Raw genomic sequence first — 13,510 nt, 5'->3', positions numbered from 1 at the left:
GTTAGAGAACAAGTTTATAATTTACCCAATATCTCATCAGCATCCAATGCACTTCATGTACGTTGGAAGGTCGAAGAAAGTGCATGACGCGAGATCTCACATTTACGTGATCAAGCGCCTACTGGTTTAAATAAATTTAATATTTCACATAGCATTACGTAAACCCGTTGTATTAACAACCTTTTAAATCCTTGACTAATATTTATGATTCTTTCACTTCTTCGCTGCGTGTGTGATATGTTAATAACATATATTATCTTCTCGACTCGATAAAATTCATATATATTGTTTTTATATCGTCTGTGGATGAGTTTATAATACCTTTACGTAAAATGAAAAGCTGTTTAAAATCTTTTCTAAATTTGTCCTTGTGATGAATAACCATTATGAGTTCCGCTTACAGAGTATTAGGCGAATATAAAAATGTTATTCCTTACATGACGTGCACCGTGGTGTAGTTGGGTAGACACTCGACTGAAACTGGGGTCGCGGGTTCGATTTCGGCAATTACAAAATGAATTCGAGAAAGATTTATTTTCAATTGGTCTGGGCATTTGTGATGTATTTTTAACAATTTACCTTCCCTATCCTTACTATCCTACCTGCAGACAAGCATCTAAAATAGACGCTTTGCGGGTTATTCCTTAAAAAAAACATTTTTTGACATCACAACATAGAAGAAGAAAAATATGGAAGTCTAGGTATTTGCAGGGCATATGACCTTTCATAGGTTGGTTAAGTGATCACTTTACGCACGTGTAACATCCACTATTGTAACAATTGACAACCACAGTATTTTTTTTTGGAACTAATCTTCCTTACCTTATTTCACTAAAAACCTTCACTTTATAGGGTAAGTAATAAAATATTTTATTTATTGATTTATTTTTCATCATGCATATAGTAATAACAATTTACAATAATGTGTCATTACTGGGTTTTCCCATGCCGAGGGCACATTTTACAATAGGTACTTTTCTTTATAAAATTATTTGATAAGTAATTTGTTTATCATGAACCATGCAATCATGTATGACATGGCAGAATAATATGATCTATGTATTTCAAATCTATTTACCTCCATTATCCATTTATGAATATTTATTTTAAACATTGTGTCGTTATTTAATGATATTACGGATAATGGAGACAGGGTATTCAGTTTTACTGCGTATTATTCAAAGTTCCTGGAACCAAACTAGGTATATGTTGAATTTTGTCTTATGCGTTTCTGTGTTCTTGATCTTGTGGTTTTATGTATGTTTTTATATTGTGTGTTACTGGTTGATCTGCATGTTTTGATATATACACTTTTTGAGAAACTGCCTTAAAATAAGCCCTTTAAATATAACTGCATATAGTTTTATACATCGCATGATAATCTGAATTATACTAAAGCTGGCATGTGGATAATGTGTCAACAACTGAGGTACATCTTGGGGTATAATATCATGACATGGATATCGTTTGATCCTTGAAATCCATCTCAAATCCCTGATAGTAGCAGTAAGCCCGATGAAGACGACTTTAATGTCAACTAATTTTCTAAAACATTACATTATTACAATAGAAAGGTAACTCGTTACATAAATATTACATCGTTTAGTGTTAGTATGGTTATTAATGTTTTCATTTTGAATTGGGTCATTTTTCCATTAAAGGAGCGAAATTGTTTAATTTATATCTATAGACATATGTACAAGCAACACATTACATAATTACTTTAGAAATAAGAAAGAAACGCATTTAAAATACTAATAATTGTTTTAGGTTTCATTACATTTTTCATATAAGGAATGTCTCATTTTTCTTTGAACCAGTGTCTGGAAATTTTGACGTTTATGGTAACGAATAATTATTTTAAGACAATTATTCTAAACAAAAAAATATTACGTCATGTTTTTCTATTTATAACATATTTACATATTAGATTAACTATTATTATAATAAGTTACCATAAATGTTATAGCAAATTCCCTCCCTAAATCGTTACTTAATATTATGTGTTGTTATATAGCTCGTTAAATATTGTCTCGTAATTAATGTTATAATGAAAACAAAATTAATACAAATATTTATAGTAACAAATTAAATTCATTGACGCAACGATACAACAGAGGTTTTTTTATACATTTTTTCATTATTTTAACTAACTAGTATTTTGGTAACTACGGTTTCCTATGGTAATTTTGGATGAAGAATTAATAAATAATTGATGAGAGAAAAAATCCCCCCTTTATAAAATAGTCCTCTCTTTATAAAATATTATGTCAGAAACTATTTTTTTTAAATTAGCATTGGTAACAATATAAAATGGCGTTCATTGCATCACCTCCCCGTTAAAATAGGAAGACAGAAAAAAAAACAGGACATCTGCCATATTTCCATCAATATGCCAGTTAAAATATAAACTGATGCACTATGTTGCATTATAATTTAATTATTTAAATATACATGCATTGGATTTCTTTCTAAAAATTGTATTATATTGTATCACTCCTGTACTGAGCAATAAATCGTGATGTGTATTTGAGTTTTGAAAGAAATTGCCACAAATTATTAATAAATAATAATATACTCGCTTCTGTGTCAATTCAGAGATACATCATTTGTATTGAATCCGCAACCAGAATGCATTGTTTAAACTCAAGTTAGAATGATATTCTTCCTTGACCCCAGCGATTGTTCTGTGACTTCCTCAGATTCTGAACTCACTTCATCATAAATCATTTTATTTAATGAAACCTGACTGATGTTGTCAGCAGTGGATATGAACAACAGTATCTGAATTATCATCGTAGCACATCGCTCACTCCTTTCAAGAACGTCATAAATAAAAAAAACTTGATTTTTCAGGAGAACGTTTTTAAAGTTTAAAAATATAACACAATGTATTAAAAATAAATATCAAGCCACTTATTCAACTTTTAACTGTGCAACAGATCTTTTTTGGTAAAACCTGAAGGTTTTTTCTCCATTTGAAAAATATTTAATATACTTAAAAAATAATCAAACAACACCTTTTCTTCAAAATGCAAAAAACAACATTTTCTACCCTGTAGCGAGTAAATATTAAGTTTAAAATATGTCTCTTTTGCTGGGATATAGTATATTTTCTGGGCATTCCAAAAACATGAACAACTGAAAATTGTCGATTTATTTATGACGTTCTTGAAAGGAGTGAGCGACATGTTTTCACCTTTTACAAATATACTTTTACAAACGTATTTTAAGCGAGTAGCCCCTAAATAAATAATTCAGAATCCAAGTTCTATTGCTCTTATATACAGTTTGTCCGGTACGGAAAAGAGGCTATATTTTTTTAATGATAACGTTTAATTTATTCGATTGATAATTATGATATAATTTAACCGTAACGCAGGGCTTTTTCCAAGTTACCAGTGGAATGGCGTTCCGGCACATTTTTTCACGGATATATAATTTTTTTCTAAATTTTCTTAATCAATTAGACGAAATACTTGCGCTTACGTAATTACAATCTTTATTATGTTTTTCTTGAAAGTTTTCCGCAGATACTTTGTGGCAAATTTTATACTTTATAAAGTATTATGTAATTCGCCAAAACGATAAAATATGGTATTGTAATGAATATTTAAATGATATTTGAATATTTATTTTTAGTAAAAAGCTTGACATGAATTGAGTTCAAAGAACTTTTTTTCTGATTCCCTGCCGTAACCTACTGTATTTTTCAAGAATTATTAAAAGAATAAGCCCTTTTCATTCAAGATAAACTGTAAATCAAAGAGTCGAGAGTTTACAACAGAGATTCCCAATTTTTCATTTCTAAATGTGACATTCATTTATCTGATTCAAATTATGGCTGCGTTTAAAAAAAATAAGATAACTAATCCACTTTATTGAGTTTTTCTTTTTTTAAATTGGTACAAGTCAAAAGAGTAGCCAAGGGCCGCAGGTTCCTCACCCCTGGTCTAGAACAATAAAACCCAGACTTTGATTCTCTATCTATTATCTGTCTATTTTGGTAGTGCCCACCATAACTTACCACCTACATCCATTAATATCGTTGTTCAGATAATGGTCATTAATTAATAATTAACACTTACAATCATTGAGAAATAAATTCTAACCGCCCCTTAACGTCGATAACTTAACGTAAATGCTTTGGATCGGCACCTGAAGCATAAAACTTTCTAACGTGTGAATTGTGGTAAAGAAATGGTGTTATTTTCTAATTATACAAACTTATTCATGGAAATATAAACATAAAACAAATACAAAAAATTATTTAAAAAATACACTTAACCCCCAAGAAATAATTAGTTATTTACGATAAAGTTAACTGGAACATTTATATATATATATATATATATATATATATATATATATATATATATATATATATATATATATATATATATATATATATATATATGTGTGTGTGTGTGTGTGTGTGTGTGTGTATTTAAGTTATAAAAACATTGATTTATATTTGGTGATCTTGTATAATTTTATTCAAAGACATGCATTTTGTCAGTTTAGCGATTTTATTAGACATGAATTTCATTTTTCAAAACTGGATATATGTTCATAAGTTTATAACGAGCATATTTGTAATAATCAGAAACTAATTAACCTGATTTTTTTCATCTCAGTTAAAAATATATATGTTATGCATTAATTTCTATGAATTCTCATTACATTGTTACATGCGATGAATAAACCAATTCTCACGAATCAAAAAATCTGAATTCCCGTGTGTCAATACAAATAATATAACTAACATTCTAGATTCTGACATACCGTAAGTCTGTGACTATTACTATTGTATTCCTACGTATGGCGCAACACTCGATACGTTATCGGTGGATATCCCTCGAGTTCACTTCCACATTGCATTGTAGGACTTTTTACCATTGATTCCCAGGCAATTCGATACAAACGCGAGAACGATAAATTCGTGCTCTGAGCAATTCAAGTCACACAAAATGTCGATGGGAAATTTTATAATTTGATTTTGAAATAGGTACGATAAAATAAATTGTCCGCGTTTATTAGGGGAGAGTTGCTGTATATTTTATTGTAATCTTTATCAGGTCTTTTTACATGAAAACGCGGAATGAATTAAAAAACGCAAGTCAAATTTCTTGCACATACATTTGTTTTATAATTTTTTTATTTCATCAAATCGATTTATTGTCAAATTTGTACATTTACTACTTTAATGCAGATGATTAATAGTACTGCTGTTGAAGTCTGCTCATGAATGGGAAATAATGAAATAGTTTAAGAAAATTTCTACTATGTCTTATGAATAAAAAAAATTCCCAGTAAAAAGTTTCCAAATAACGATAAAATTTCAAATCAGTTAGTTTTTGATCTGGTAAGAAAGTGGATGACGAAGAATTTCCAAATACACCTCGTGCATCTTAGGGTTGTCTGGTGTAGAATTATGGTCGTGTGCGGGTTGTTAGAACCAATGGCGAAGAGTGAATGAACAGACATGGTTATTTGATAGTGAGCTATTCCATCAATGTTTCTGTATGTGTATTGTTGAAAAATGATGAAGAGGCATTTGCTGTAACTGGTATCTTAGATAACAAGAAGTTGTAACGGGTAACACCAGCTGAGAAACATTTGCCGTAACTGGTATATTAAATAGGACGAGAAGTTATAACGGATAATACTAACTGGAAAAAACATTTTCCCCAACTGGTATCCTACATGACAAGAAGTTGTTACAGATGATACCAGCAAGAGAAAGATTTGACGCAAATGATATCCTAGACGACATGTTATAGCGGATACACCAGCTGGAGAAACATTAGCCATAACTGGTGTTAAGAATCCATTATTTGTAATATGTTACGTAACAATTAATTTCAGGATTCCCTTTTTTATGTGATAAAAGTAAAATTACTATTGAAAGTGGTATATTGTAAAAATTGCTAGTAGTTAGATCGCAATGGGGATAGCGTTGATTTTCACGTGACGTTATACGTCACATAACACACCGGCACAATGGACCAAACATTCCCACGAATCTGCAATTTCCCACTGAATAAAAGTTGTCGTTTGTCGCGACGCGACGCTGCTTTTCTACGCTTTGCCCACAAACCATTGACACGAACTCCGACATTTAATGCTTCATAAAACAAACTCTTGACGTGAAGCGCCGAAGGTATTTCGTGGTTCGCGATTTATTGGCGTTCGCGGGGAAAGTTCTCTTCGCGAAAAAATGCGCCTACGGCACAAAAACTAATAACAGTGTGACAATATGTCCATTAAACGGATGTGAATATGATAATAATCTATAATTGCGATATACCTACATATTGTAAATGTACTAATGCTTAAAAATTATTATGATGTTATATAATAACAGTAACGTTTTCATTTAAATCTTTCTCACGTCGTAAAATTTTCTTAAAATTTTGTAGTAAAACACTTTGTAGAAAAACAAAATATTTTACTTTTAAAATGTTGAATAACAAAACTTAATAAGGCTCATACTACGCAGGCGTTTTCGTTTTTTGCATTCGGAATTCCGAATGCATGAAACCCTCGCTAAATTTTCGAAAGTAGGCTTAGAACGTAGTTTTTCTTCTTAGTGGAAAAAATCGTTGTGTTTACGTCCAATAATTTGCTTTTTCAATGTGTTTGTCGCAATACAGCTTAATCGACCGTATATTTTGAATAAAGGAAAATCTTCGTTTAGAATAATACCTCTTCAATTAATGTATTTTTTTTAAATAGTAATTGTTATTCATTGATTAATATGTAATAAATAAATAATTTGGAAACGAGCGTAAAGCAATATGGCATATCTTACTTTCTTTTCAATACAAGTGGTATTATTAAAATGAATAATTACTTAGCTAAAACGCGCATTATAATTAGTTCAATAATAAATAGGAAAGGCTCTCATTATCTCCAAAATCAGAAAAAATACGATTTTCTTATATATTCGTACTAATTACAAATCAAATTGTTTCATTACAATAACTTCCTCCAATAAAGATTTTTTCATTCAAAATATAAATGAGAAGAAGTTATTAATTAATTAAGAGCATATTTATCAAAGCTTATTCTAACAAATCAAACAGGTCCGTATTAAGAAAAAAATATCGTATAAAAAAATATATAACGCCTGAAATTTTACTCACTTGTTTCCCATCTAAAGTTTAATCTTTCTGATTTGAAAAGTACAAACAGTAAATATATAATTGTTTAGCGATTAAAAAAAAAGAAATCTGAAATTCTACCCATTTATTTCTCATCTAAAGATAAATCTAAGTCAGATCACCTTTCCTTCGTGTATTTAATGATCAAGATAACACTGCTTCTGAACGATGCAGTGCCCTATGCACCATTGGGTGTGGATAACGGTTAGAAGAAAGATTAATCTTAATAAATATTAATCATACGTAATAATTCTAATTAGATTTGTGTTCTTAAACTATTTATTACCTTACGAATCTAATGAAATATAGTAATCTCATTCAGTGTTATAGTAAGTAATAACGCCATTCAGTATGAATGGACCAGACTAGATTAACGATCAAGATTGTATTATTATTTTAGAAGACCATCTCAGTAGGTGGTGTCACGTAAATAGGGACATTATTCGGGTTTATTACTCATTGTTTTAACTTGATATGTAATGTTACTTCTAGTAGTCTTACGTTAATGTATAGGTCTACAATAAATGTTATGAAATGGGCAGTATTATTGTTTCAATGTGTTTCGTAATCCACATACAAAATTCTGCTTTGTATTGTTTTATATTTGAGATGACCTTTATTAAGCTGATTTTAATATTGGTTTAGATAAAAATATTATTAAAATTAAATTAAATGTAATTCGGTCATTAAACTTTGTTGTAATTCATATGGCATGATCTTTGGCATGTTTTTTTTTCACACACGAATGCATTATTGGCTCTTTCCCTCAAAAGTGATTAACGTTTAATTTTTGATATAACAAAAAACTTTAAAATAAAACGTATCCATGTCATATTATGCGTTTTCCATATTTAATTACGCCATTAATTTTGTCATTTTTTGGCAAAAGTTTCCCGTTTGTTTGATATTTTCAGGGAGTATAACGATATTTTTCATCTAAGGTTGATAAAAAATAAGACATTTATAAAAATAAATAAAAATCATTCACGTTTCTTCAAAGAAGATAAGGCATAGAGAAAGTGCATAAATAATGGGTTTAATCAAAATTTCTACTTATTGTCGTTGGAAATTACATAAAACACAACGTGAAGGTGATTTTAATTGATTTTAAGCACCTAGTGCGCAAGGAAACAGTAAATTAATAGAAAAATTATGATTTTTAATGATTTAAGGTAGGAGACATACTAACATGTAATTACATTTCATTCATTTTCAATTCCCTTTGAATTTAAAGTGGTAGGTACATGTGTCAGTATCAGTATTTTTCAGAAGTTATATACCTATAAATAAATAAAGTAAGTTTCCGAGTGAAAACGGCTATATTATCTTGAACAATCTTGATGGTACAATATCATTAAACAAAAAAGGAGAAGAAAACGCCAATATTCAGCACCCAATTATACTTTTTGTATGGAATATTACAAATTAAAAATTATTGTCAATGAAAATTCATAAGTTCATGGTTCTATTCCTCAGTGGCAAATTTTTAACAATAGTAGGTACTTAATTTAGACGAAGGAAAAAATGAAGTCAGCAAATAAACAATTTTATAAACGATACGAATATTCGACTTTCTTGCTTGATTAAGATACAATAACAGTGTAGAAATATATCTAAATATTTCTTAATTTGCCTCTGTCGTCCATCTAAATATTTGGAAAACGTTAACAAATACTATCTAGATGGCAATCCAGTCGGAATCGGATGAGATTAACTCGTTATATTAATAATTGGACAATTCTACTGCAAATATAACAGTAGCATTAGGTACTATTGTAACCAGAAGACTAAGGAAATTGTAGTTCCCATGACTCGTGAAATGAAATGTAAAGAAAATTGTTCTACCAAATTACTTTCATCTGTTTTTTGCTAAACACGAATACCTCTTACAATAATGTAATTATTCTAATGCCCCTAATCTAATTTAACCCTAGATTACTCAACTATCCTACGAGTGACGTTGTTACTAAACATTTGTATAAATACGACATAAAACAGTAATAAATAAGATAATAAAAAACTTTTATTATTTTAAAAGTAAAAGTATCTAACGTTCTTTAGATTCAAGAGATCACGTAATTAAACAAATTTAAGACACATTAGGAAGGTTCTGTGAAGCAGAGGGCTCGAGAACGACGCGAACAATATTTTTTTTAGGAACCGTCATTTTGCCATCGTAAATTTTACGATAGTTTAGTATTCTAGGGTTGAGTAACAATGATTCCCTTCCGCCGAAGTTACGACTCGTTATTAAAAGTAGATATCAAATTGTGGTAGAGTGGGTTCGAACTTTTAACTTAGAAACTCCACAACCCGACCAATATTACCCTATCTACAATACATATTTACATACTGTCTTAATTTAAATACCTTAATTTATTCGCTAATATACCTAAATATTTCGTAGTTAAATAATTAACTGGCACATTGGTCTCTAATTATTACTCTTTTTTTTAAAGACAAAAAAGACCTCGGTTCTTTTTTAATTCACAAACATACCTAAGTAATATTAAAATATTTTCTGAACTAACTTACTTTTTCGTAATAACTATAACAATATTCTCTTACATACTTCAATTCGTAAATATTTAACGCCACCTGCTAAAATAATTGCATTTTAGTGAAATTTGAATCTTCTTTGATACTCGATTAGTGACATCTCTAATTTATGTAAATTAAACCTGTTTCATAATTCACAATATTTTAAAAACCAAACTATTCTTGCTGTAATTCAGATTTCATATACAATTTAATAAAGAGAGGAGAAGAACGTATTTGGAAACAGATATGCATTAAAAAAGTTATGTAAATTTAATCTTAGAGTACCGATTCTTATTTTTAAAAGGTAAAAAAAAACATCTACGCTTATTAAGTGGCTAACAAAGAGAAGTTTAGGTGGTCATACATAATACAAAAAAAGACATTTCAAAAGTAACATGATAATAATAGTAAAAATATCTTTACTCATGTAGATGAATAGAGGTAAGTACATTATGTATCAGAAATAGGGAGTGTAAAACATTATTTGTCCATGTATTCATTTTACATAAATTTATCATTTATAATTTTTGTTGAGTGACGGTTGTGATGTCACGTTGCTATAAAATCTTATGGTAATGAACAATGTACTCTTTATCTTTATTTTGTAAGTAATTTATGCTTCTTAAGTAGGGTAAATAATGTATATTATGAGTATCAATTCAAAATGTTTATGTATGACTAACTAACTAACCATCACGCCGCTTCCCCGCACCACTCTGTCCTTGCAAACATTCTTCGCCTCTTCCACGTTCATGCATCTCCTCATACATATTCGCCGATTGTTACGACTCCTAACCTGACCACTTTCAAGTATTTGGCATACCTGATCGTGCCATGTTTTTCTCGGTCTTCCTCTGCTTCTTTTCCCGCTAACATTCGCCTCATAAATTTGTTTTACCGTTCTTTCCTCACTCATTCGCTCCACATGTCCAAACCATCTCAACACACCTTTCTTAATTTTATCGATAATGCTTATCTCAGCTTTGCATTCCTTCCTTATTTCACTATCGTACATCTATCATACATCGTTTTGTCGCACATTCTTCTGAGAGATCGCATTTCGACTGCATTCAGTTTACTTTCATCCTTCTTTTGCCAACTCCATGTTTCACTTCCATACATTAGAGTTGGAACCAGGACTCCGTTGTGCACTGCCAGTGTCAAATGTTTATGTATTATCTGTATAAATATGTGTTTCTAATTTTTAGGGACATAATTATTTTTTTCATAAAAAACATAAATAATTAAATCCCATAATTCAATCGTAGCGTATTAAATTATTTCCTGTTGAATCACAGATCTAACTGCATCAATTAGGAGATGTGTTTGACACTAGTACATACATGCATTAATGGCAATCCTATTTTTTTAAATGATTTGTGTAATGAAAATACATTTATAAGTTGCCTTTTTCTATTTATTTGCACAAATTTATTTATTATTTTTCTATTATTTCAGATATTTGCGGTGCTGATTTTCGTCTGGAGTATTTCCTGGGCAAGTTCCCAAACACCGGACAGCAACAATGATATAGCACCTAAACCGCCAGCCGGACTAGATCCTGTATTAAGACGTGCACTTTTGAAAGCTATTTCCGATTTGGAAAATGAGACTGTACCACCTGCATTAGATTCGACCACGGAGTACTCTGAAACAACTGATGGTTCTACGGATAACAACGAAATTCTAGAAACCAGCGATAATTCCAACAATAGAAACGACTTTGACGATTCTAATAACAATGTGATTGTTTCACCACAGCAAAAACAGAATGAATCAGTATACTTTCAGTCATTCGCCGTGGATTCTCAAAAAGTCCTAGAAAATAGCGCTACTTTAGAATCAAGAGAAGTAACTGAAATCGACCTCGATAAAGACGTCGTACCTCCAACTAACGAGCTTCCAAAAAATGAGGAAGTAAACAAACAAGTTTCTGAAAACCCAGAAGCGAGACGTGGCAATAGCAATATTGAAGCCGAAAATGTACCACAAATCATTAGACCGATATATAACAAAGCAAAAATTTTAACTCAAAAAACTTCCACTCCAAAAACTATCACAACGACAAAACCTTCACATAATGAAGATGGAGAAAATATCGAGGAATTGGAGGATGTGCAAGTATTTAAGGCTCCTCTTGTTGCTGCATTCACAGTGCATCAAGATGTAAATGGTTCACCGAAAAAGGTCATCCCAATATTTAAACAGGCTATCCGTGAACCTATTGCTCCAATCGCTCCACTGAACTCGAGAATAAATATCCCTTCACAAATTTTACAATCAAACACCCTTTCTCCGCAAGCTTCTGAAAAACGGAATGTTATTAATCAAAATACTTCCCAACGGCCTAATACGCTTCCTATTTCAAGTGAATTAAGTCAACAACAGATCAGAGTTCTTCAACAGCAATTAGAACAAAAAACTATTCTCTTAGAAGAGCAACTTAGAGAATTGCAAAAACAGCAAAAATATCACGAAGAGATTTTAAAGCAACAGCAAGTCATTCACAATCAAAACGAACAACTGAATCAAAGGTTTCAATCTGCAGTTCAACAACAAAATTTTATCAAGCAACAGCAAATTTCGCAGCAAGCCATTCCTCAAACTAATTCATTTTCAATCCAGCCCAGTCTTGCCGTGCATTCAACTCTTAGCAACACCGAATTGCAGCCTCCTCAAAAGGAAGCCGTTGACTTTTTAAATCAACTTCGTTTGCAGTTCTCAAATCAACCAGTTTCTCAATTTTCCAATCAACAGCAACAGTTTAATCAACAACAACAACAACAACAGTTTAATAATCAACAACAAACCCAATTTTCTAATCAACAACAACAACCACAGTTTGTAAACCAACAACAATCACAATTGTCAAACCAGCAAAACTCTCAAGTGTTCCAACAGTCCCAATTTTCACAAAAGAATCCTCAATTTACGTTTCAAAACAGCATTTCCCTACCACCGACACAACAACAGTTGCCCAGTAATAGACCATTTTTGAATAACTTTGTTACACCAGTTAAGCAAAGCCTAGTTCAACAGCAACTACCTCATGAAAAACCGTTCCAGAACACATTTTTAAACCCTCAGGCTAGTTTACAACAACAACAGCTACCCAAAGAAAAGGGTTTTGTAAACTTCAACAGCAACCAGCAGGGCCCTACTTCAAACAGGGTATTTAGACATGATTCCGGTACAGGAAATTTAGGATTCAACAGAAACAGTGATTTCAAAAATATCAATTACTTCCCCGGAAATAGCAATAGAAACTTTTTGCAGCAGCAATCTAGATTCAGAGCTGACGATAAGTTGAAAACCCTTCTGTTTCAATCTGGTCTAACATCGGGTGGAAAGTCACAGGAAGATTTAAGTATTGTCTCCAAAGTTTTATCACTAAACCATGGTTTCTTACCCCTACAGCCTCTCTTCAATCAACGCTTCAATCCCTAAACTCGATGTACCTGCCTACTTAGCAATAGAAGAGCAATGATATTTATACGTGTTTAGAAGAGAGTAATATAGTGTTACATCGTACTCTAAGGTTACATCCAATAAATATCATAAAAACAGATGCCTCAATGTTAGACCGGGAACACACAGTGTTGACTGCATATGTTCCGATATAGTGCCTATCATATAAATAACATGTATTGTGCATAATATTTATTGTAAAGTATGCATCTACGAAAAATGTTTGAAGAACCATGACTTTAATAGTGACGATCAATCTACATTTATTTTTTTTGATAACACCTAAACATGGTGCTTATATGATATATAAGTGCGAACTATTCCAAACGTCGTAT

At 31.1% G+C, this 13,510-nt stretch overlaps 1 protein-coding gene across 1 annotated transcript in view; it reads left to right on the top strand.

Moving 5' to 3' along the window:
• The window catches only part of LOC148311361 (uncharacterized), a 48,228-nt gene extending 34,933 nt beyond the window's left edge, over positions 1-13,295 (top strand). Inside the window, exon 2 of the mRNA XM_088256789.1 lies at positions 11,166-13,295. Coding sequence (XP_088112915.1) covers positions 11,166-13,154 — 1,989 coding nt within the window. The 3' untranslated portion in view covers positions 13,155-13,295. The remainder of the gene's footprint in view (positions 1-11,165) is intronic.
• Positions 13,296-13,510: the final 215 nt, after the last annotated feature.

The sequence above is a fragment of the Brachycentrus maculatus genome, unplaced genomic scaffold (assembly GCF_059751285.1).
Source record: "Brachycentrus maculatus isolate JH-2025_06_01 unplaced genomic scaffold, ASM5975128v1 h1tg000066l, whole genome shotgun sequence".
Taxonomy (NCBI): Eukaryota; Metazoa; Arthropoda; class Insecta; order Trichoptera; family Brachycentridae; genus Brachycentrus; species Brachycentrus maculatus.
This window is presented reverse-complemented; position numbering and strand designations above follow the sequence as displayed.